This window comes from Centruroides vittatus, unplaced genomic scaffold, assembly GCF_030686945.1.
Source record: "Centruroides vittatus isolate TY-2023 unplaced genomic scaffold, ASM3068694v2 contig_299, whole genome shotgun sequence".
NCBI classification, from domain to species: domain Eukaryota; kingdom Metazoa; phylum Arthropoda; class Arachnida; order Scorpiones; family Buthidae; genus Centruroides; species Centruroides vittatus.
Genome location: NW_027121909.1, coordinates 1325363 through 1351945, shown reverse-complemented (window position 1 = coordinate 1351945; position 26583 = coordinate 1325363). Strand labels below are relative to the sequence as shown.

At 33.4% G+C, this 26583-nt stretch overlaps 1 protein-coding gene across 3 annotated transcripts in view; it reads left to right on the top strand.

The window, feature by feature from the left end:
• The window catches only part of LOC136972622 (D-ribitol-5-phosphate cytidylyltransferase-like), a 77450-nt gene that overhangs the window by 45483 nt on the left and 5384 nt on the right, over positions 1-26583 (top strand). For all 3 annotated transcript variants that reach the window (XM_067267208.1, XM_067267209.1, XM_067267207.1), the window contains exons 6-8: positions 4215-4319; positions 16922-16967; positions 20086-20180. In XM_067267208.1, the coding sequence (XP_067123309.1) occupies positions 4215-4319; positions 16922-16967; positions 20086-20180 (246 nt within the window). The remainder of the gene's footprint in view (positions 1-4214; positions 4320-16921; positions 16968-20085; positions 20181-26583) is intronic.

Below are 26583 nucleotides of genomic sequence, written 5' to 3'. Positions count from 1 at the left end.
TAGAACTATCGATTTGAAGTGCCGGAGAGAGAGAATAATCGCAAGGCACTCCTTCTCGATCGTTGAATACCTCAATTCCGGTCCCCTAAACTTCCTGCTATAATATCCGAGTGGGACCACGCCTTCATCCCGTTGCTGTCCCAAAACGGCACCTAGCCAACTATCAGAGGCATCGGTATATAGCACAAACGGAGAAGAGAAATCTGGGTGTGCCAACAGGGGGGGGTTTGATAAAACTTCCTTGAACCTCATAAACTTGGACTGACAATTACTGTCCCAAACAAAATGTTTCCCCTTTTTTGTTAGTTCAGTCATGGGCAGCGCCATCTCGGAAAAATTGGGGATGAAATTGCGGAAAAAACCGACCATTCCGAGGAAACTGCGAACCTCTTTGACATTACGCGGGGTTCTACATTCCTTAATTGCTTCGACGTTGCCTGGGTCAGGGTATATACCATCACTACTAATGATGTGACCTAAATATTTAATTTCTCTAACACAAAATTTGCTTTTGGTAGGGTGGAGCTTCAGATTTGCCTTATGTAAGATCCCTATCACTTGATCAAGAAGTTTTAAATGCTCCTCCAGAGAAGGGGAAAAAAGGATGATATCATCCTGAAATACATAACATTTGTTTCCGATGAAGGGGGCGAGGAGACGTGACATACAATATTGAAAGAACCGACCGCTGTTCTTCCCCCCTTGTGGGATACGCGTTAATTGATATTTGGACCAAGGGGTAGTGAATGCAAATATATGCCTAACCTTGGGGTCAAGCGGGATCTGGAAGTAACCGGATTTGAGGTCTATTACGGAAAAGTATTTGCTACCATGGAAGGTCGTGAGTATTTCGTCCACCCTACTTAGCGGGAACACCTGTGGTTTCGTTATGTCATTAATCCTACGTAAGTCCAAAGTCATCCTGATTTCACCCGAGGTTTTCTTCACAATATGGATGGGGGAATTCCATTCCGAATGGCTTTCCTCTATGATGCCTGCCTTAAGATATGCATCAGTCAATTTTTTTAACTCGGCAAGGTAGCAATTCGGAATACGGTATTGACGGGTATTGATTACCCGGTTAGTGTCTATTTCAGGGCTGTGCATAAAAAGATCGGTGCCTTTCAAATCTTCGACCCCCTCCGAAAACAAACCGGGATACTTATTGAGGACGCGAGTCACCTGATTTTCGTCATTCGTTTTTGTAGTTCCTGGAGTTATGGCGGTGCCAACCAGAGTACTACTTAAGCAATCGAAATACATGATCGATGGGCGAGGACTATGGTTCAATACTCTAGCTTCACGACTGATGAATGTACATCCATCAATTATCAATGACGGGATTGAGTTGATGACATCCATCCCCAAGATCCCTTGGTATTCTAGCCTATCCGGGAATTCCATACAACAAAGGGAAGCGGGTATTATCTCATCCTTGTAGCTTATCGATCCCTTTAGGACTTCCTTACATGTGGAGATTGTGCCGTTGATACCTCTGATATGGGTGATCTCACCCCTTCTTGCAACCTGGAAGGACTTAGCCAATTTCGCGTTTTGAGTCAGCGCTATATCAACTAAAGACCTTTCCGCACCTGAGTCAATTAAGAATTTAATCTCTACCCCCACTACCCTGCCACATATTAATGGGAGTCCCCTCTCCGAACATGAAAATTCGGTCAGTTTAAAGATGAGGATGGGAACACGACACTGACCCTGATCAGGTTCCCGGACTAGTTTAAATCCTGACTATTTCTTTTGGGGCATTTCCTAGCCAAGTGATTTGGGCTATTGCAAACGAAACAAAGTCTGCTGTTAATATTAGGCGACTTAGTAGTCTGGGTCGAGTTTTCGGCCATCTTGGAAACTATTTCGAACAGGGTTTTCAACCCTTTTTCTAAATTGGCTAACCGATCCTCATCTTTTGGAGTCTTGTCAGGGTTTACTTCAGGACTAGTACATTCAGCACCCACTTCGCTTTGGGAGTTATAACAGACCGTTTTGAGGTCTCTAGGATTACTACATTCCTTTTCTAGCTCTTCCTCCCTTTCAGCGCATTCGAAAGCTTTCTCTAAGGTAGCAGGTTCCCTGCGACATACGTGACTTCGGATACTTATGTCTAATCCCCTGATGAACCTCTCCTTGATAATCTCATCTTTGAATGTCACGATATTTGGGTTACTCCGGATAGCCCTAGACATTATGGTTTTAGTCCTAATGATATACTCACTGACTAATTCCTTTCCTCCTTGCCTCAAATTTAGTAATTGATCGAGTAAGCCCCTTCCTTTCCCTTCGTGCTTCTGGAAACATTTAATTAGATCTTGCTCAATTTCCTTAAACGTTGGTGCAGGCGATTGCTCCAATAAACAAAAGAAAGTGTTTAATGGTTCACCTTTTAGTTTAGCTTGCAACGCAGCCACCTTAACCTCGTCCCCCCATTGGGCTAACTTAGCCACATTATCAATGGTTCTAAATAGTTGATTTATATTTACCGTGTCGTTAGGCGAATTTGAGAAAGTGGGGATCATCCCTAAGAATCCAGTAACCACGAGTGGGGGGTTCTCACTGTGGCTTTCTGCCACCAAACTCATACTGGGAGTACCTTTGTCCTCCATATAACTTACAACGATGGCTGATAATCAGTACAGCTATACAGAGAATTGGATCAACGAGGAGGGAATCCTGTCGCGGACGCCAATGTAAAGTGTGAAGCGCGATAGGAATACACAGACACGTGAATTCAATTAAAACAAATTTAATTTCGCGATTAATAATATATACAAAAAGTTCTTTGTGGATTCCCTCAGTCCAACTTCTCTTGTTGTCCGATTGTAACAATAAAACCCGCGCGATTCTTAACTAACTTAAACCTAAAAGGATAGAAAAGTATAAAAGTAGGAAGTGAGAAGAATTGATAGGATAGTGGGGTACCCTTGTTCTCGCTGAACTCCGATTCCGGCTGGTGGTTTATTCTGCGTATCTCTGGGTTCGTCAACGTTGTAAAAATACCTTTTAGGATAATTTCTTGTCAGTGTCTTTGACTCTACGGTCCGGATCCTCACCTCACGGCTCTCTATTCGGCCCTCGTAGAATTCCGTCTCACGAGCTCGCCGTTCTCGTCCGTGCTTCCTCGTGTCCGGCCGGAGAAAAAGTGACTCTTCGATGACCCAGATTTTACTCGTCCTCCACTCGAACTCTTTGTTCCACACGACCCCCTGGTGGGTGGGGAGTGGGAAGCCCGCGTTCCCAGAAGCCAGAACAATGGACAAAGGAAATTAGAAAGAAGGGTTAAGAAGGAGAGAAAATTATTAAAACTAATTAAATCTAAAATTCATATGTACAAAAATATGGCGTACAGCCACAGTGGAATGGAATAAGAAATGAAGAGTTGATTCACTTGGGGTTTCTCTACATCAGGATGATATGCACTTTGGGTAGGACCTTGGTTCTGTTATGGTGGCTTCTGTCTTTAGGATCCTCTCTTCTCTATCACTTATCAAGGTTCTCTCTTACTTCGAATTATCCGACACGGTCCCTTGCTGGACTATCTCGATCTTCTGTCCTCTCCACCAAAACTTTCTTCAGAGCCCCTTCTCACACGTCCGACTCCCTCCATGTCTGGTTGAAAAGTGACTCCTTTCTTAGTTGCTTTTTCCCAGGCCACCCTACCTGCTATTGTCTCTGCTGATTCTCAGAATGGCTAATCCTACCCAAAGGCAATATTGATCATCTTGGAAGGTTTTAGAAAGGATAGATAAAGGAAATAGAGAAAATTGGAAAATAAAATAGAATTATAACTATATACAATAAAATACATATATATAATAAAAGACATATATACAATATGGCCGATGGCCACAACAGTGTTTTTAGAAAATGGGCCTGTGGATTTTCTGACAAGTATCACATGGAACCCTCAGGTCCCCAGACCAAAGTTTCAGAAACTACTGTTCTAGTGATGGTGTATAGTTGAAAGTGCTTGAAGATTCAAAAATTTCCACTGAAGTTTCTGTGATACAATAAGTAAGTTTTACATAACTGTTTTTTAAATTTGAAAAAATAGTTTTTCATAGTTTTTGAAATAAAACTATTGATGGTTTTAAAATAAGCATTTATTACAATAAAGGGACAACTCTTTCATTTGGTACAGATTTAATTAAATGTAGATATTTTATTCTGAATCACCTCCATATATTAAAATTTTTACTTTTTAGTGTTCTGGTCATGATTTGGATGTTGGCACAGAATGTTTACAAATTGCAAAAGATTATGGAAATATTAGAGCTTACCTTGTTGTGAGTGATTATGATCTATGGAAGGTAAATATAGTTAAATCAATATTAATTTTTCATTTTACTGATATAATCAGTTTAAATACGAGAGTTTTTTCAACCTCCACTGACCCAGAATAAAAAGCAAAAATGAAAAACAAAACCACTTTATTTGTAGAAGGTAGTTACAGTCTTCACCCATTTTTCCACATAATTCCCTTCTCGATTCAGGCAGGCATCATACCTTGACACCAGCTTTTGTATACCCATGTCAAAGAACATTGCCCCAGGCCATTCAGCCAACCTTTAACACTGTTAGTCAGTGGACTTTGAAATTTGAGGAAACTCCTCACTGAACTCAGAAATCATGAACTGATGCCTTCCTCACATCAGTTGATCCACTTTGTACACCAAATCGTCAGTCATCACACACTTCCTTCCTTGACTGGCCTCATCATGAACATTGTCATGTCCTTGTTTGAATTTCCTGCACCATTCATGCACGCATCCATAGCTCATGAGGCTCTCATCATACACATTACACATCTTTCAATGAATTTCACTTCCATTCAGTCCTTCAGCCTGTAGAAATTGAATTACTGCTCATACTTCACAGTTGGTGGGAGACTGGATTGGTGGCATCACGTTTATGTGTTTACTGCAAAGTAGCAAATGTCTAAAATAGCTTGGCACAATGCTAAGTAGTGAGGGAATATACTACTCACTAGGTGTGCATCCTGTCCATGTCTCACATGCTTCCAATTTTTTTCATGCATTAGTGGAGGTTGAAAAAAACCCTCGTAATAAAATATTTTATAAACAAAATGATTCAGATAATATATTTAGTTTGTAAACATCTCAATGTCCTATATTAAACCAAACAATTGCTGGATTAATTGAGTTACTTTACCGCTATTATTATTCATTAAATATTAAAGTAAATAAAGTAGTTCAACAAATTTGGCAATCATTTGGTTTATTATATTTAGTTTGTGGCAATAAGTCAGAATTTGATACTTTTAATTAGGGTTGAGGAGTCAATACACAAAAGCTTATGACCGTGACTCCTGTATTTATTTATCAATATAGGAGCTAAATAATAAATATACCTTATTACTTCAAATTTAAACTGCACTTTTTATTCCAATTTTTAAGATGTAAAATTAGGGTGTGGCTTAAATTCAAAGTGAATATTTTAACTTCTTATTTTTGCCAATCTCCAACTCCCCAACAATCAGATCTTTCTTTGCACTCTATGCTTGCACATAGTATTACTATCATTGATAGCAGTTTATTCAGTGGTTTCCCATTTGCACCAATCAGATTTAATTCAGTTGCTGTTTGATAGCAGCTGTGTAAAATCAAATTTTAAATTTTTTTATTATCCATACTCACTAATAATGGAAAAACAGTTTACATATGATGCTGAATTCAAAAGAAAAGTTTTATTGTGTGCTGAAGAAAGTGGAGATTGTTCAGCCAGTAAAAGATTTACAGTTGATGAAAAGAATGTGCATTGCTGGAGGACCATGAAGGAAAAGTTATTTCGGTGTAAAAAAGAAAAAATCATTCTTGGAGTCTAAAAAAGGAAGATACTCTGCAATCATATATATAAAATCATTTTTATTTTTTATTATTTTTTTTAATTTTCCAATTTTAAATGCCTACTGTGGCTTAAATTCAAGTACAACGTATATAGTATTAATTATATACTTTTTATATCAGTTGAAAGCATGCTACATATAAGGAATTTCATCACTGTCGATCTCAATCAACAAACTACTTTTTAGAACCATAACTCATTAAACTTTGAATCTAAAGGCTACCAGTTACATTATTTTTTATTTTATTTAAAGAAATTATAAACATTCATTGACCTTAAAGCTTAAAGAAAAGATAAAACTTAGAAACTAAGAACAACAAGGCTATATTTTCATTAAAATGCTATAAAGTCTAAACTAATAGGATATAATAGAAAGAAGCTATAAAAGAAATCAAAAAGTTCTCTTTACTTTTCAGAATTCTTGAATATGAAATATGACCTGAAAAATAAGTTAATCAACTTATGCTCTGTGAAATAAATTTTAACATATATTAATTATTAGTAGTTGGAGTTGGTTCTTTTGTACCAACTCCAACACTGACAAGTTAAGAATTTCTTTCAACTCAAGCTCTGACTCTATGACTCTGATCCTGATTCCACAGCCTTGGTTTAAATAAATGAACATATGGCAATGTATCACAAGATTTTTTTTTGTTTATATTTATTCTATGTAACTCTTTTCTCTTTATCATATTCATAATTGCAAAAATCCAAAAATGCAATATTCAACTATCATGTTTATTTTATAAAAAAATAAATATAATTATTTACAATATTTTATTTTTAAACAATTGAAATTTGATCACAAACAGATGTTATAAAATTTATAATTCAAAAACTAACTGAATATATTTAAGATTAAGAATTTTTTAATTGAGGGTTTAAATCTATTGAGTAATATGCAGTCTCGAAGAAATTTTTAATTCTTCCGAGACTGCATATTACTCAATAGATAAACACTTACTCGAAAATTTTTTAAACGTGCAGCCAAATTCATTAACTTCAAACGTTTTTGGTCTTGTTAAAGGATCTTTCTCAAGAAAAACATTATAAAATTCGAAGACTTAGTACAAATATAAAAACAAAAAAGCTTTAGAACATTTTTGAACAATATTCCATTGCAAAATTACTTGCGTCATCTTAATAAATAACTAATATTACAATATGCATGCAAAATAGAGAAAAGAAAAATAAAGAAAAAAAAGAAAAAATAAAAATAGTAAACATCGGGATCGGAGTGAAAAAATATACAAAACAAAGATTCTTGAAATATAACATATAACCAAGTGAAGGCCTATATAAAGTAATAAGGTTAAAAGCCTTTGCGCTGTCTGTTTTTTAAAGAAGATCGTATTCTGTACTTTCAGTTTCTTCCATTTACATGGGTTTAAATTAAGCTTGAACGCCAAGCCACAGAAACTTTAGTGGACTCCCGGAAGTTGAAGGAGAGACCTTTATGGTTTGCTTTACAGATCTGCCATGCCTCTGCGTAGTGGCAGTGCTTAATGTCCCCCAAACTACTTGTAAAAGCCTGGCTTGGTCCCATTCTGCTTTGACCTGTTAGGGGTCGGCCAACACATAGGTGGCCAGCGTTGTGCATGGTTGTTCACTTCTTACATTTCTTTGGTGTTCTGCTATCCTGTCCTTGATAGATCTTCCTGTGGCTCCAATATACACCAATTTATTTTGTCGCCGTGTGTCCTGGCTGCATGTTTAAAAGGTTTTCGAGTAAGTGTTTATCTATTAAGAATTTTTTGTATATAAATTAATATGTAATTACAATTACACTTAGAATTTTAATATTACAAGTTTTATTTCTTTTAACAACATTTTATAATTCAGTTTATTTAAAAATTTTTAACATGATGAACTTTCAAAAAAAAAAAATTTTAAATTAATGTCTAATCCATATGCAAAATTTTGGAATTGAGCAGGGATTGCTAGATAATGTTTTATGTAAAATCTTAAAAAGATACTCCTAATAAAATAATGAATAGTGTGATAATTTTTCTACAATTATGTTAAATTTTGTTTTAAATAAAATGATTTTAATCTATAATCAGTATGTCAGTTTGACATTTAATGTGTATTGATAATTTTCCCTTCACCATAGCATACCCATTGTTATACCTCAGATATGTAGACGATATCCTTGTAGCTTGGCAGGACACGAAGGAGGATTTCCTCACCTTCAAAACTTCACTCACGAAAATTTATTCTACCTTCAGCTTTACCTGGGAAAAAGAAAATGAAGGGGCTATTGCATTTTTAGATCTAAACATCTCCAAATCCCAGGGAACTTTATTGTACTCTGTGTTCCATAAATTCAACTGCTTACCACCTTTAATCCCTGCTACAGCATTCCAGCCGCAGCATTATGTTAATGCAGCTATCGCCCCATTAATTAGAAGGGCTTTTTTGTTATCTTCCAGTCAAACAGCTGTCGACATTGAACTTAATGCCATTCGCTCAGCAGTAAACGCGGCGGGGTACACTAATGCCAAGTACAGGTACCTCCTAAACAAGGTCAAAAGATCGCTCTTTCCTCCCACGGCGTTACATGTTCCAAATGAATGCTCGGTAGTCCTTCCCGCATTACCATTCTGTGGCCGAGTCACCATACGTATTTGCCGTGTTTTTAGGCAACACGTGCTCTTTCTACCAGTCTCCCCACGGCCAAATCTTAGGAGGCTACTGTGCAATGACAGGGATGCTACCTCCGTACTAGAGAGGTCTGGAGTTTACTCCATCCCATTGGAAAATACTGCATCCGGTATTCGCACCCACTACGTTGGTGTGACAACCAGAATGTTGGCTTGTCGTATTTCCGAACACCGACTTTCCATCAGGGCAGGCAAAGGAGACACCGAACTAGCAAGAATGGTGTTACAGCACCTATACACCCCGCTATGGGACCAGGTGATGATGCTCAGGCATTGTAATAACAGGAGCATCGTGTTTATTTGGGAGGCCTTTCTTACCGCTGCACTAAATCCGTGCAACACTCCCACTCTTGATTTGCCTGTTATGTGGGTCAACTTATATAACAGATTAAAACAACACCTCTAGCTCCACATCTCAGTAATTTATAGCGCATGCGCTACGTCACCACGCGCGCACATTTAAATTTCTTCTCGCTCTGTTCCATCGTTGATTTTGTTCCAAAGTTCTAAAGCGGTTTTTGCATTTCGAAAATTTTTTGATTTGAAAAAGGATTTTAACCATTTTTATCTACCTGAGGAAGACGAAAATAGTTTCGTCGAAAGCGCTAGTGATTATAGCGATATTCGTAAACACTTAATGCCTGGATGTTAATTTTCTCGTTTCTTGCTTATTCAGAGATCGGCGTGAAGTCCACCATCCTTACAATTTACTTTTAAGATGAATTCTGGACAACGGACATCCTTTTTTACGATGTTAAATCTGAAAAAGCAGTGTGTTAAATCTGAAAAAGCAGTGGTATAAGTTACATGCCCAGCTAATCTTCTTACTTAAGTGTAGAGGACATGGCATAATCCCGAAGTGCATCACCATCAACCGAACAGCCTTTCCTGCATGCCTTCGAAGTGCCCTGCTGAATGTGGAGAAATCGCTACTTTCGAGGTTAATTAAATGTAAGCATAAATCTCTAGCCAATGTGGAGCTAAAATTATATCTTGCCCATCAACAGTTTACGTGAGCTTGCCACCTGGCCTCTCTGTACGTCCAGCTGGGAAAACTACAAAGTATTGCAACAGCGTTTGCTGATAAGATAGCCTTGAAATTAAATAAGTATTGATAATATATACTGGCATTTATATTTATTTATTTTCATCTCTTTCTGCTTCGTGAACACTAAAAGGACTTTTTTCAGATCCATGATAGGTTCAGCCAGATTTACAATGAAGCAACTGGGTAGTGAGAAAGGGACCAACATATCTGGAACAGACCACGCTCAAAAATGTCTATGGTTGCTTGCCTGGATTTGATCTTGGGTCATTCAGAGCTACCTCGGCCATCCAGCCAACTATTGATAATGTTTGGAACAAATAAAAAATTTTGAACTAAAAAAAGGAAATAATCCATTAATAAGTTTTTCCTTGACAGTTCATAGAGAAAATTTTGCTTCTAAGAAACTGCTAGATTTGGTTATTTGATTTTAAAAAAAGATTTAGTTTCCAAATTTAATAAAAGCAAATTGCTAAGAAACAGATTATTTAACTAAATATATTCAAATGTATATACACTATATATAACAGGGGTGGGCAAGCAAGAGTTCAGTGGGAGCTGATATGTAGGTTTTGCAAAATGCATGGGAGTTGCAGTTCTGTACTGTCCTGGCGGATAGTATGGTAAGACATGCGATTTTATTATATAATATAAAACAAATATTGAATTTTTTTAATAAACACATATTTTCACAAAATTATAAAAATAAAATTGTAAAAATAATAATAAAAAACAGAAATTAACACTTTCAGCGAGAGACGCATGTAACTGAAAAAGAGCCGCATTTGCCCATGTCTGATATATAATGTATATAGTATATATATATATATACAGATATACAGTAGAGCATCGATTATCTGACCCCCAATTAACCGTCACATCGGTTAACCGACCGCGTTCTAGTTGGCAAATTCAAATGTCTGCTAGTGATGTGGCGCTACAATATTTGGCTATGTCTTGGCTACTTTAATATTATTTTTGTTAAAATTTTGCGTGTTTTAGCTGGCAACACTGGCTCGACCATAAAAGGGAGGCTAGTATTTAAACCAGGCCTAATACACTATACTAATAATGTATTTTTTCATACTTTTTGGTTATCCGACTCTTCAGTTATCCGACCAACCCCAGTCCCCAATTAAGTCGGATAATTGATGCTCTACTGTATATATATATTTATATATATACTATATACACTATATATAGTGCATATATATATATGAGGACCATTTCAGTAAAAGTGACTACTCAATGATATTGTCCATTGTTTGTCACTTCTAGCAAAAATGAATTACATCATGTTACAACTTCATTTCTACTTCTACACATGAAATGTCAATTCTACAGATTGATGTTTGGTGGCAGCACTGCACTGACTGTGGCCATAATTAATAGTATGCTTTAAAACAGGGCTTCTTAAACTTCTTTTATTCACGACCCCATTTATGATTGTGATTTTTTTCGCGACCCCCCCCCCCCCAAAAAAAAAAAAATATATATATATATAAAATAAAGATATATAAATATTTTGCAATATACATATGAAATACAATGAAAATATACATATATATTGAAGATATATACAAATTTGCAAAAACAATAATGCTGTACTACCACAGTTCAATCTCGTGTTACAATGAAACAGAGACAATGAATACACTGAAAAGCAACAACACTACACTAGTTCAACTATAATCAGTGTTGCTGAATCGTCTTGCTGCACCAGAAGTGACACAAAGTGCAACTCACGAAACCTACGACACAAAGCATGCCATTTTCAAATTCTCACAAATTATTTTCAATATTTTGCATTAAAATCTTGTGACCCCAAGATTTTGCTAAGCGACCCCAAACGGGGTCGCAACCCATAGTTTAAGAAGCCCTGCTTTAAAACAATGTTCTCATTAGTGATGGGATGATACTGAAATTTCTTTCAATTCCGATACCAATTCCAATTCTGCCAAAAACTCTCGATTCTGATTCTTCTGAATACAGTATTTTCTAAAGTTTATTTTAGTTTAAAAAAATTATCAGTTTATGTTATAAGCATGATACATTCAATAATTAATAAATATCAAGCTGAAGAATGAAAAATGATTGGGAAATCTAGAATCAAACTTCCGGAGAAAATGTGAAAATTCACCAGTTATAAGTGGATATGCATGCTTTTATTGTGTACTACAAAATCAATTTGTAATCTTATTTCAAATATTGTAACACTATCCTCAAAGAAATTACAACTAATTAATTCACTTTTACTCAAAGAACTATCCCATCGTGTGGTGTTGGATTGCCATCTTTAGAAACTGCTTTGTTGGCCGTTGTGATGACTGCAGGGAAGGGAAGGTAAATGAGAAGCTGTATCTTTACTCACACTTCTTGCAATGGACATGGCTTGTAAATAATTTAACTCCATCATATTTAATATTAAATGAAGTTTAGGAAATGAACCAAACAAATATCATTGCACAAGTTAACCAATTTTTGAATTCATTTCCTTGAGCCACGAATATCTAGACTGACACACCTTGAAAAATCAATTTTTAAAACTCAAAATGGCATTAACTGTCAGCAAAACAGTTTAAAATGTAAACAAAATTATATTTTAATTGAAACAATATTATATAAAATTGTTTTTAATATTTAGTATGTTTACTTATAATGATAAAACGACTCTCTCATTATAATTATGGAAGTTTTTATGATGATTCACAGATGTTAAATTTGTATGTTATGTTGTATGTTTGTATGGTATTGGGTTGTTCGGAAAGTTCGTAGCGATTTTTGATAGCCGACAGTTGAGACACCGATTGACGCGAAAATGATTAGAATTGTACAAACCAATGAATATTACGATAAATGACCTTGAGACGCGTCCGTTACAAAAAAACCGTTAAGATTATTCAAATAGCGTTTAATTTGGCTCATTGCAAAAATGGATGCGAACAACGTGCATTATCGACACTTGTTTCTTTTCTTTTTTCGTAAACGCAAAAATGCTGTACAAACAGCAAAAAAGATATGTGATGTTTATGGTGAGAGTGCTGTATCAGAATCAACTGTTCGAAAGTGGTTTGCAAAATTTAAAACGGGTAATTTCAGCCTTGAAGATGCTCCTCGCTCAGGAAGACCTCCTGTTATTGAAGAGGACCAAATCAAAGCATTATTGGATGAAAACCCTCATTACACAACTCGAGAGATTGCAGACATAGTGAAGTCATCAAACAGTACTGTATTTCAACATCTAAAGAAGCTCGGATACGTGAATCGTTATGACATTTGGATACCTCACGACTTAACGGAAAAAAACTTACTGGATCGCATCTCCATTTGTGATTCTCTTGAAAAACGAAATGAAAATGACCCTTTTTTGAAGCGTTTAGTGACAGGTGATGAAAAGTGGATCATTTATAACAACATCAGCCGAAAACGATCGTGGGGTAAGAAAAATGAATCACCATTAAAAACTCCAAAGGCCGGTCTTCATCCAAAGAAGGTCATGCTCACTGTCTGGTGGGATTGGAAAGGAATCCTGTACTATGAGCTGCTTCCACAGAATCAAACAATTGATTCTGATAAGTATTGTTCCCAATTGGATAAGCTGAACATGGCAATTAAAGAAAAACGTCCGGAACTGGCCAATAGAAAAGGCATTGTGTTTCACCAAGATAATGCCAGACCTCACACGTCTTTACGAACACGCCAAAAATTATTGGAACTAGGCTGGGATGTTTTACCCCACCCCCTTACTCACCCGACCTTGCCCCGTCAGACTACCATTTGTTCCGTTCTCTACAAAATTCCCTTCATGATAAAAACTTTGATAGTTTGGAAGCTTGCAAAAACCACGTGGATCAGTTTTTCGCGGAAAAAACTGGAAAGTTCTACGAAGAGGGTATCATGAAGCTGCCCCATAGATGGCAACACGTCATTAAAAACAATGGCGCATACATAGTGGAATAAAAGTATATTTTTAGTATTAAAACAATTTCTTTTATTTCTCTTAAAAATCGCTACGAACTTTCCGAACAACCCAATAATATGTTAAATTTTCAAATGAGATTTGCATGATTCTGAATAAAAATACTTGTTCATGCATTTTAAATATTTTTGCTATCCACCAGCCTTAATTTGAAACTTGAGAGCCCAATCAATATTTCAATCAATAATAGTTCAATCTTGATAGTTTAATCAATGTTAACTCGCTTATAATTAAAATTTTTAAAAAGCATGCAAATTAATGAAATTACTAAAAAATTAAAATAAATTCAAAGTTGATTATCTATTGGCAAGCGCCAAATCCGACAGAGGGCACTCAAGATGGCTGCCGAAACAGGTAAGGAACTGACCATGTGTTTGTTCAATGCCTGAGCCCATTCAGTTTCCATTGGTGACGATTACTGCAATGACCAAATGGAGAACAATTCATTGAATTTATGTCAAATTCTAGACTGTATCGGCGACAGGAAACGTTGTCTTATAGAAGATGAAGCCGTTTTAGATGCTGGACACATCGTATTTTGTGGATTAAACTCTAACAACAACACTGAAAGTTCACGTTGTTGCTTTAGTGTTGCAATCTCAGATGTTGTCGTTTTAATACATCTCAGTTACGGGGAGAATGCACTTGCAAAGCAGGGCTGTCTGGTTTTCTTAAACATCTGATAGCCGAGCATAATACTAAAATGAAAACAAAAAACGTAAATTAACTTATATTTTCAATTAACAATATTTTTAAAAATTTAACTGGAAAGTTATCTCGACATATGTATATGAAGATAGAAAAATTTACTTATTTTCTTTCCGATCTGCGTACAAAAACAATTTTTCGACAGGCATGTCCATTTACAAAAAAATAAATTAGACATTTTTTTTCTTTTTATGTGGATGGCTTCAGATTTTCAAAAGAATAATTTTCAAACTTGAATTGGAATATTACCGCTACGTCATGACTACATAAGAATTATTATTTAAAAACTAGCTGACCCGGCCACGCATTGCTGTGGCTCAAAATGTATCTATTATAAATGTATAACACTTCCCCCGTGGGGGGAATTTCAAAAAATCCCTTCTTAGTGTACATTCTCTTGACGTACCCTATTAAAACGCAATCAAAAACGCATCTAAAATAGTATAATAAAAGCCGAGTTCTTCACAGTAAGCCTTAATCCTGTCGCTTTTCCCGCTGGGGAATATCGAAAAATCCCTTTTTAGTGTATATTCTGTTGACGTAACCTATTAAAACGCAATTAAAAACGCAAAAAAACCGCATGTAAAATAGTATAATAGAAGCCGAGTTCTTCACGGTAAGCCTTAATCCCGTCCATCTCCCCCCACTGGGGGGAATTTTGACATGTATATTATATAAAAACACGTGCGTATTCGAATGCAACGTTGTGTCAAAATTTCAAAGGAATCGGTAGGAACAAACGAACGTTATATTTTTTATTTATATAGATAGAAGATAGAAAATGATCTGCTTCAGTCCATTCTCACAGAAAAGCAGAATGCCTGACAGAAAAGCAAACTTAGGTCGTCGGAAGTTAGTGCCATCTGTTGGACATAAAAGCCTTAATCCATATATAAATATATTTTTGAAAGGGGGAAATGGTGTAGGGGTATGAAAAATAGGTAGTAGCCGATTCTCAGACCTACTGAATATGCATATGAAATATGGTAAAAATCGGTAAAGCCGTTTCGGAGGAGTAAGGTAACTAACATTGTGACACGAGAATTTTATATATAAGATAAAAGACTATTGTGTGTAGTGTACAGTACATGTTAACAGGTGAGAAGTGTTTAAATATTTTAAGCAGTATACACCACGTTCCAATATAAAAACAACTATTATGATAAATAAAACTGTATTCGGTGTTGTTGTTAGAGTTTAATCCACAAAATACGATGTGTCCAGCATCCAAAACGGTTTCACCTTCTACAAATCAACGTTTCCTGTCCTTTCCTTACCTGTTTTGGCAGCCATTTTGAGCACCCTCTGTCGGATTTGGCGCTTGCCAATAGGATGTAACAGAAAGGTGTGTAAAAAATTTGAGGGGCTGTAGAGTGGTTAAGAGTTTGTTATAATAAAAAAGAAACTAAATTATTAAAACATAAGTCTCATAACAAAATAATGAATGATTTCTGTTGACAACTGGTAGTTTAATTATATTTATCAATTTGGTATGTTTACATGTAAGTATAAATAAATTACCATGGTTCTCCTTACCAAGGAAACCTGGAAAACTAGGAAATATTAAGTAATTCTTTAATATTTAGGGTAAAGTCTGGGAATGTAAGTACAGTATGTAAAAAAAAAACTTATTTGAATAATTTAATGGGCATATATAGTTTTCGTTAGATTAGCATTATCTAGAAAAACTATAATTCAAAGCATATTAAAGTAGTATATTTAATATATAATATAAAGTCATGTATATTGGTATTTCCTAGATAATACTAATTTGTTTCTCTCACTAACTCTACTTATCTAAACTTTTCAAATATATATATTAAAATTATTTCTATTTCTATTCTAACTTATATTGTAAACTTACATTGTATATTTATGACTTCAAAATTTAGTCTTATAATTTTTCAAGTTCAAAATTGTTTGATAATGAAACTATATATGATGATTAAACTAGACATTATTTGTTCTTGTTTTATGTTTATAGATTTCTTTATCAGTAATAAAATTTTATTTTCTTTCTCCAGTTATGAAACTTTAATTTTGACATTTTGTGATTCTTTTATTTTTATTTGATACAAAGAAAAGCTAATTACAGATTCTTCAAAATTTTGACTGTGATCAAAATCAAAGATGACTTTTATTTTTCAAATATGTCTGTTGAAATTAAAAATCATTCTAGAATCACTTTATTTTGTTATTTTTCAGATATTCTTATTATTAATTTCTAAGAAAGTGAAATTACAATGAAAATAATGTTGCTTATGATCATGCTTCTTATTCTAAAAATGTTTACAAGAACCTTATTTCATTTAAGGACTTATTACATAAAGAAAGAATATACAAAAACTAAAGTACAACAATCCTTTTTCAAATAATTAGCATACAAATTTGTGTTACAATAAATATGTGAGAAATGATTGTCATCCTCTAGTTTTTGTATATGCTTTCTTCTTGATGTAACAAGTCCTTAAATGAAGCAAGTTTCTTGTAAACTTCTTTTTTTTAAATAATGTTGATTTTGCTTTCTCAAAAATTATGAATCTTATATGATATTATATATATATGATAATGATACAATTTTTCAATGTTTCAGTTTTTTAAAATAAAATTATTCTGATTATTAATTAAAAAAGTTGCCTTTTTATGATGTAGGTAACTTATAAAAAAGATTTATATGCTACAGAAGGAATATTAAAAGGTAAATAATTTTTTTTAATTTTCTTTTTATAAACACACATGCAGACACAAAAATTCGCAAATTACTATTACTTATTGTTCTATTACATTACCAACTGCCATAAATAATTGGACTATAAACGATTAAAGATTATAAATAAATATGGCACTTGAGGTAGGCATTATGCGCCATCTCTTATTAAAATTAATAATTATAATAATTTAAATAAATTTAGATTAAACTGGAAGAAAAGGATTGGCCCGAAGCGGGGCTCGAACCTGCAACTCCCACTTACCGTGCGGTCGCATTGCCAGTTACACTACCCGGACCTTTGGTCTGATCTCCTCTTCCAGCATATATAAGCCAAAACCATAACCATCAACGGCTATTACAGCGCCAACGGCCAGCAACATCAACCCAAGGCACTCAGTTGGCCATTGCAACCCCGGCAAGGTATATACGGTCAAACCTGTTTTTGTGCGGTGGATAGGGACCGCATAAAAAAAGTCTCACGTAGAAAATAACTCGAAACCGTACGAAATAACTAGGAATTGCTTTTTTAACTCCTTGGGCCTTATTCTGCAACACCTAATGGGGAAAAAAATCCTCTAAGAATTTTAATTTTTATATTAATTAATTATTTCCACTTAAATACAAATCTAACATTAAAAAGTTAAAAATAATCCTTAAATAATGATTTTATTTGATAAATATAGCTGCAGGAAGTGTTATTTCATTTAACAAGGCGTGAAATTTCACACTCGCAGTCTAAAGCTGGAGGGGAGCTAACTTACTGCATCTGTTTAAATATAACATAATATTTATGGTTTTTATGCTATTAAAATAAGAGGGGACCGAAATAAACATATGAGAAAAAAATTTTACTGAATAAAAAATGAAAAAACCTGCTGATGTCATAGAAAACAACCAATAGAGTTTTTAAAAATTTTACAGGAGTCAATTATGTTCCAATTTGATTGAAATTTTCATATACCGCACAAAAAAAATCGCACAAATAAAAATCGCACAGAAAAAGACTGCATAAAAACAGGTTTGACTGTATATACAACTAAACACACATTGAACCCGATGATATTAATCCATTACATCACCAACTGCCGTAAATAATCGGGCTATAAATGATTAAGATTATAAATAAATTTGGCATTTGAGGTAGGCGTTAGGTGCCATAATGGCTCTGGTTATGGCTTTGGCTTATATATGTTGGAAGAGGAGATCAGGCCGAAGGTCTGAGTAGGGTAACTGGCAATGCGACTGCATGGTAAGCCTGAGTTGCAGGGCCGATTCTTTTCTTCCAGTTTAATCTAAATTTATTTAAATTATTATAATTATTAATTTTAATAAGAGATGGCACCTAACACATACCTCAAGTGCCAAATTTATTTATAATCTTTAATTGTTTATAGCCCAATTAGTTACGGCAGTTAGTGATGTAATGGATTAATATTATTGGGTTTAATGTGTGTTTAGTTGTACTTATTGTTCTGTCTTTTAAATATATTTAATTGCAAGCTGTGCTGTCATTTACTTCATTATAATTATTTTTTGTTTATTTTTTTACAAGAACTTTGCTTTATTATGTTGCCATGGATTTTGTAAAACATGGGTCAACCTGATTGGATGATCCATGCTTTTCAAAATATGTTGATTTTGACAAGCTTGAGGAAGAGTTCAATTTTGGACATTTCAGTCATTGGACTTTCTCTGATTGTGAATTATCAAAGTTTTGTTCCCTTTTTTTGTTCTGTTGTTTTGACATTAATTACGTAATTTTTTATAACTGAATATGTGAGTTATAGGTTTTGGCTCTCAGAAGCAGTGGTGCACCAAGTAGGTGGGCCAAGGGATCCTGGTACCCTCCAAAGTAAAAGGAAAACAAACCCTAGTCAATTTTCCAAAAATATTTTCTTAATTACAATTCGTTTTTTATTTATATTGTGTCATTTATATTTCTATATTACTTATGAATTGGCAGTTACATATAGTGGAAATTTTATTGAGTTTGCATTAAAAATTTTTTATCCATTCAACTCTGTTCCCCCACGATTAAATCTTGAGTACACCTCTCAGAAGAACTTATCACATAATATTGATGCAGTAGGAGAAATCACATATCTTTACTTCATTAAACAATAATTATAACCACCAAAGATGTTTATACAGTGTATAAATAAAATGTCTGTAAGAATTCAAAGTAAGGCAACCACATTGGTAAATGAACAGAAGGCACATGCATAAATTATTTAACGTTAAAAAATTTGCCAGATCTGAAGACATGGTTTTATAATTATAAATCATGTCTGTAACCCATAATTTGTAATAAGAATGAATGAAGAGAGACAGATCTTGAATAAGTAACTCATTTGAAAATACAAGTGAAACTGAAAACTACGACTGAAGCAAGTTATAACTAGCTTTTACATCTTCAGTTTGGCAAAAATCCAGCTGAAAACAAATCCAAATCAACTGCCATATAAGATTGTGCTATTTTCCATCAACTATAATTTTGATTACTAATTAATTTGTATTGTTTTTAGATACTAATGGGATCAGCTGAAACAGAATCTCAAGTTTTCATTTCCCATTATAATTTTTTTTTTTTTTAATATTAAGAGTAGTCCTTTTGGAAGCATAAATTTTGTTTTATTTTATTAAGTAATTGGCTAATTTAGTATTTTTCAATGCTGCTTTTCTAATAGCAGCACCCTAACTTGGTAATTTTTTCTTGCAGTTATTGTAATTGTATATAGAGTTATATATATTACTATAAGTATGAAAAGCACAGTCTTAATTGTTGTTTCATTCATATTCCATTTCTGTAACTTGTCATAAGAATGACAGATCAATAATGTATTACATACTGTGATAAAATTGCCATCAAAGTTAGTTAAAACACCATAAAGCAGAATTAAAGTATTCTTATAAATGCATAAAAATAAAAAAAATCAGTTTCAGCAAACAGTGAAATTGGGTGGAAAAAATGAAGATTTACGACATTTTTGTATAAGCTTAAACCTTGTAGCTTATACAAAAAAGTAAATTATCCAATAATATAATAAAGAAAAAAATATTTCTATATAATTTTAAATAAAAAATAATCAATTTTATCTTATTTCAGAAGGAATGCAAATTTGTATTAAGACAGATGGAGTAAATAATGATTTTCTGGAATGTATGAAATATAATTTAAGCAAAACTTTCAAGAATGTAAAGGTATATTTAAATTCATATTTTAAAGAAAATATAAATTTATATTTTTAGAGATAAATTAATTTGTAATATTGCTATTTAATATTAATGTTTTTATACATTATATACAATTATATAACACAAACAAAAATCACCTTCATAATCCTAACAGCATATTTATTAAAATTAAGAATGTTTTCAATCAGTTTAACTGACCTTCAGTTAACAGCAACATTGAATAAAAAAATACAATTTAAAAATAGAATGTAATGTTTGAATTAATATAGGAACAAGAAATAATAAATGTATGGTATTGGGTTTTTTACATGTTTTTATATGTTTATTTTTATTGTTGTTGGAACGTTGTTAAACAGAAGCTGGAGATCAATAGTCAACTGGCACTTCTTACTTGTGATGTATTGATAATAAATAAATAAATATATATGAATAAAATACGTAATAAATAAAAATAAATAATTAATAAAGCCAAAATTTCACTTAAAGAAATGTGTACAATTTAACAATAGTGCATAAATATTTCCCATGTGAACAAGAAATTTAAATAACAAAAAACAATAAATATATAAATAAAAAATAAAATACATATAATAAAAATAAACAATAAACAAAAGAAAACATAAGTATTTAAATCTCAAAAAGTGACCACCAAGGATTGGAAAGGGTATCAGTAGGATAAGCAACAACTGGTGATAGTCAACTGAGTAATAATTAATTGGGTGACCATCATTTGAGTGACAGAAACTTAAGAATTTTTGCATACATAGCAGGCAGATGTTTTCTTTTTTGAGACATTGGTAAAATACATATAAAGATAAATCACAAGTCATGTAAATTTATGGATTTATATGTGATGTCAATTATGAAAGAGCAATAGCAGGTTTTCAACATCAGCATGAACATAGATGTTATGATAAAGCTGACCAAAGGAATTGAAAAAAGTTTTAAATTACAATAGGGAAAACATAGTAAAATATTTACATGGTATTGCATTTAACTATATGAATTAATAAATTCAAAATTTTGTTTTGATTTCGTATACTTTTCCTTTTTAATGTATATTTGTAGTGTGTGTGATATGCTTGTTATTTACAAAATAATATTAATAAATGAATTAAAAACTTTTTCTTTCTTTATTTTAGTACTATGCAATTATACCATTTTATTTTAAAATCATTTTTGAACTGCTTTTTTTTAATCATCTCTTTCATAAATGATTTTAAAAATTCTGATTTGTGATATAAACGAAAATATTTTTAAACTATTTTATCACGTAACTAAATGAAAAGTTATAATGTTCAATATGTCTAATACAACATACCATTAAATTCTGCAACCACTTTCTATTTGAGACTATTGAAATAGTGAAATGGAGGCACTATTATCAAAGAGCCACATTTATTTAAAAACATTCCATATTTAAAATTGTTTACAGTATGCATTTCAGCTGGATACTAGGTACAAGGTCTCTTCAGTTATTAGACATATATCTATTTTATTTAATACATATTGAAAAGTATTAACACTGTAAAACTCATCAGTATAATGACATACATTTTGAAGAACAAGGTTTGGTTCTAATATCCAACCAAAAGGCATATTCTGAACAATTTTAATAAATATTACTTTATGTGTTTCTGGTTCCATAGTACTATCATAGTAAAGAACATTTATTTTTTATTTTTTTATTTTTTTGATAGTACAAGGAGAGCCCTGTATGTACGGGCAATAAGTGAACAAACAAAAAAATATTACAATCGCACATAATAATATAAGAATACAATTACAGTATCTTCTACCAGAGACACGTGACAATTAATCTGTAAACAAAAAGAAGTACAAAATTATTCACATCACATCCCTTCTAAAGTCAATAAATGTTCCCCCAAAAAACAAAATGACAAATAACAAACAAACACACAAAACAAGAAAGTGGCAGCGATTGGTCGAGGCATATAAATAGTAAAGAACATAAATATATATTCAGTGGTGCCTATGTATACAAACCTTGTTGTAAAATGTTAGGGATTGAGTAGATGCCTTACAGAGTTGCAATCATATGGAACCTTATCATTTCTTAAAATTTTGAAAAGGTTGGGTCACATCGGTATACCAATGTAAGATTGTTACTTTTGGCTGCTTCTTTATATATACCTCTTAAAGTCAGGAAATAATTTAAGACAACCTTTTTTTCTGGTTCACTAGTATCTTATATGATATACAGTAGAGAACCGAAAATCGGAATCAGTTGGGGACTGGGGTTGTTCAGATTAGTGATTTGTTCTGATTACCGATTATGTATGAATAAATATATTAACCTGTCCGATGTTCAAATTTTTCTCTGCTGTGTGTTGCTTTGTGTTGAATTCTCGTTGATTTTAAGCCTAACAAAAATTTTTATAATAATAATAGAGGCTATCGTATCGTTAAAAATTATTTCTTCATTTTGTACAAACAAAATAAATATATTGAAGAATATAAAAACATGAAAATTATACTTTAGAAGTAAATCTAGTATCAAAAACATTTGATTCAGCACAACACAGTCTGACTGAAAATCGTTCCGATTACCGGCGATTCCGATTAACGAGTCTCTACTGTATATATAAATATATATATAAATGGTCTTTTAACTATCTATATTTATCTTCTACCATTTTTTTTCTGTTTGATATGATTTTGTTACTTTAACTTAACACATTCACTGCAAGTTGACATGATTTTGCATCATGTGACTTTCTTCACAGTGTGCTAATGATATGATTTAGTATGTGTGCTGGAATTTTTTGGTAAATGGAGCATGCTCTATTTTTGGATGCTATTTATTACTGTATGGAAGTATGACAAACATTTTCAAGATTATATTTGATTGCTTGGTTTTTAGTTTTCCAAAAATATTTAATTATGGTAGATTATTTTTTTATGTCTTTGGATAGGTCAATGATTCAATTTTGCATCATAAATAATTCCATAAAGATTGTTCAAAATGAAAAATCTTTTATTCTTAATTTGTGTAAAACAATGACATATTTTATGAAATAATAAATTGGCATATTTGCATATATTTGCATATTTGCCATATTTGTCAGTGGAATTTTGCCTTATAATGGGTGTCAGTGAATGTGTTAAATTTTTAAAATTAAATATGAAGGCTATTCAGAAATTAACCTCCATTAGACAGTGAAAAGACAAGAATAAAGACAAACTATATTTATTATATACAAAAGGTGTATACATATCTTAGATTTTTCTTGACATAAATTCTGTCAAAATTTAGGCAATTGTCATAACATGGCACCATTTTCTGTATTTTCTCATCACAGTAGTTTTCCAAAAATCCAATAATTTCTAAAATAAAAACCATTTACACTTTTCGGCAAATCAAAACAAAGCAAAAATAATAAAATGAGTCTACAATGAACATTGCTTAAAAATGTTGAAACATTGGAAATATTCAAGACCACATTGAAAAATAGTTTTATTAACCATAAATACTCATAATTCATATTGTGAGAACCGGGGGGGTTAGCAGGGGGCTAAACCTCACTTATCGGCAGCTCTTGTCAGAGAATGGCTGTAGGAGGGCAAGTTGTAGAGTGGGGAGGCCACAAGTAAGGTGACAAGGTGTCCGTACTCAAAGGAAGAGACAGGTTTAACATAAACACAACAACGCACATTTATTATCTCTAACCTAAGTTTTTTATATGCGGCTAAATATGACCATATACGATAGAAATATACAAAGATAAAATATGCAAAAATAGACCCGCGCAACAATCTATCTGTCTACTCGTTGCGTTCTTGGGATGAATATTATTAAAACTATTCTTATAAATATTACTTATCAACTATTTGGCAGAGAGAGAGAGAGAGAGAGTTTACATTAATCATTCCAATCTAATTGAATACCTCTAGATATGCATAGCTCCCGGGTTATGCGGTGGATGTGTAGACACTGGCTGGTCAAGCTGAGTCAGAGGTGGCCTGTCTGAGGTTATGGTGGAGTTGGGCCGAAGGTGATCATTGAGGTGTCTGGCGGGTGGATTTCGGTAGCGACTTCTCTGGATGCTGCTGTTGTGTGTGGCCGCTGTTGATGTCCGCTCTAGCATATGGCGGTCGACATCGGTTGCGTATGTCCACCTTCGAGTATGGCATTTCTTACTGTCCGCTCTGTCGATGTTTGCCCCGTGGGTCACATTCAGTCCCTTTTTATATTCATTCGAACGGAAGCTGATTCACACCCCAGGTGGTGTTTGTAAGTTTGACTCATCATTGTTGATGTAAACTGTCCTTGAACGATATTCTGCCTTCTAGGCGAGTTATCACCTCCAACACTGGATGGTGGGGTCGGAAGGTTAAGCTCCGTGTAAAATAATTGTTGTTCTTTCTGTGAGTCATCAATTCAGAAACAGGTGGGCATATTTAGTTCGGACCTCTCTGCAAGGTGATCTTTTGTCTACTTCTATCGAGGGACTGGTTTAGGGCATAATAATTGGTTAAAGAAGATGTCCTACGACGGTGGATACACATAGTTGAACCCTTGGTGAGAGTGGAGGAATTTTTCTGGACACCTGGGACGTCTTGTTGTAAGAGAAGATCACTTCATTACTACGTGGTAATAAAAGGGAAACGAAAGGGTCATTCTCTTGACCTCTCCAGAGGAGAACTCCAGAAAGGAGGGAAAATTAATTAACATCGTAGTGTGAAAATTCAGGATAGAGTGGGAAATCTCACACTATTTAACACTTGATGTTGTTCTTTAGATTACCCCAAAGAAATGAGACTGATAAGTACAATAATGAAAAGACTTAAGCATATTCAGTAATATATCTTGGTACACAAAATTACAGTATTTTAAAAATTTTATAATTAACATCATAAAATGTTTGAAACATTCTAATTTAGAATTTCAGAATTTTGTAGTTCAAAACCTGAGGCAGGTTTATAAAATAAATCAAAAGTGTTTGTTTGTTCATTTAATGATTAAATCCATTTTCTGGAAAAATGTGATTGGTTTTGATTTTAGAAAAAGAAGGTTGCTGTCTGGGAATTCAGCGATCCACAAATGCCTTGCATCAGTTCCTCATTGGATTTCAATTGCTGCATTCTTAACCACATTCATTTTTGGGGGCAAATGAAAGCCACTCAGAGTGAGGTTGGGGTTGTAGATGGGTGATCAAACAACTTCCATTGAAACTGTTGGAGCAATTTCTGTGTGCATGCAACTGTATGTGGATGTGCAGCATTGTGGACAAGAACCATGCTTGATGACAACGTTCCTTGTTTCTTGTTCTGAATGGATGGCTAAACTTCTGGGTGGCAAACTTCTTTGATGAAGGAATACAGAAAATGGTACCATATTATGACAAATGCTTGAATTCCAGCAGAACTTATGTTGAGAAGTAGCTAATATATGTACATATCTGTTTTGTATAGTCAGTGAAAAAACAAAAATAAAGACAAACTATTGTCTTTGTTTGGTTTTTTTAATGACTACTGGAGGTTAATTTCTGAATAACCCTCATATCAGTTTAAATTACTAGATATCATGTAGATTTATTTTACACACACATTAGCTTATCTCAAAATTAGAATTTATTTTTATATTTACAAATTACTTAATTGAAGATTTTATTGCATTATTCTATTTGTTGCAGTTTAGGTAACAATCACTCAAACATAAGTTTTTCATGTAATTTAATGTTTTTCATGTTAATTTAAATTCTCAATATTTATATGAATTATGATTTTATAATGTCAGAAATATTCACTTAATTCCAAATATATTTGGATAAAAATAATAATTTTGGTTACTAGTAAGTAGATTTTGCATTTTATCTAAATATGACATAAGCATATTCTCAATTTAATTCATCTAACATAACCTTAATCGTTCCAGTTAATCACTTTCATACTTGTTCAAACGTTTTCGATCCATCCTGGGTCATCTTCAGGATATCGTTGTAATAAAATAAACTAACGTGCGGAATTGGAACGTTCAAATCGAATCCAGTCCGATTCAAATTATTATACGGTTAATCTTGCTAATGGAACTATTCTCTCATGCTATGATGACAATATGGCGTGTGAGATCTTGGTGTAAATTTGCTGCATAATCATTAAAATTAATGCCTTACGACTCAATTACCAGGTGTTTTCCCCTCATAACAGTATTTCCATGCTTGTGAAATGCTAGCTGCATCTTTATAGTTAATGCAGGTGTTTTTTAATCCAGCTTTGTAAATTTCTAGTGTTTCCATTATTCTGAGCTGGTCCATGCGGTGGATGAGTCTTATGAGACGAGCATTTTTTAGATCTGCAGTGATTCCTGGTTCAGAAGCTGCACGCACAAGGGTGGTGGTATGTTGCCGTTTGGTCCTTGAGTCGTAAGGCATTAATTTTAATGATT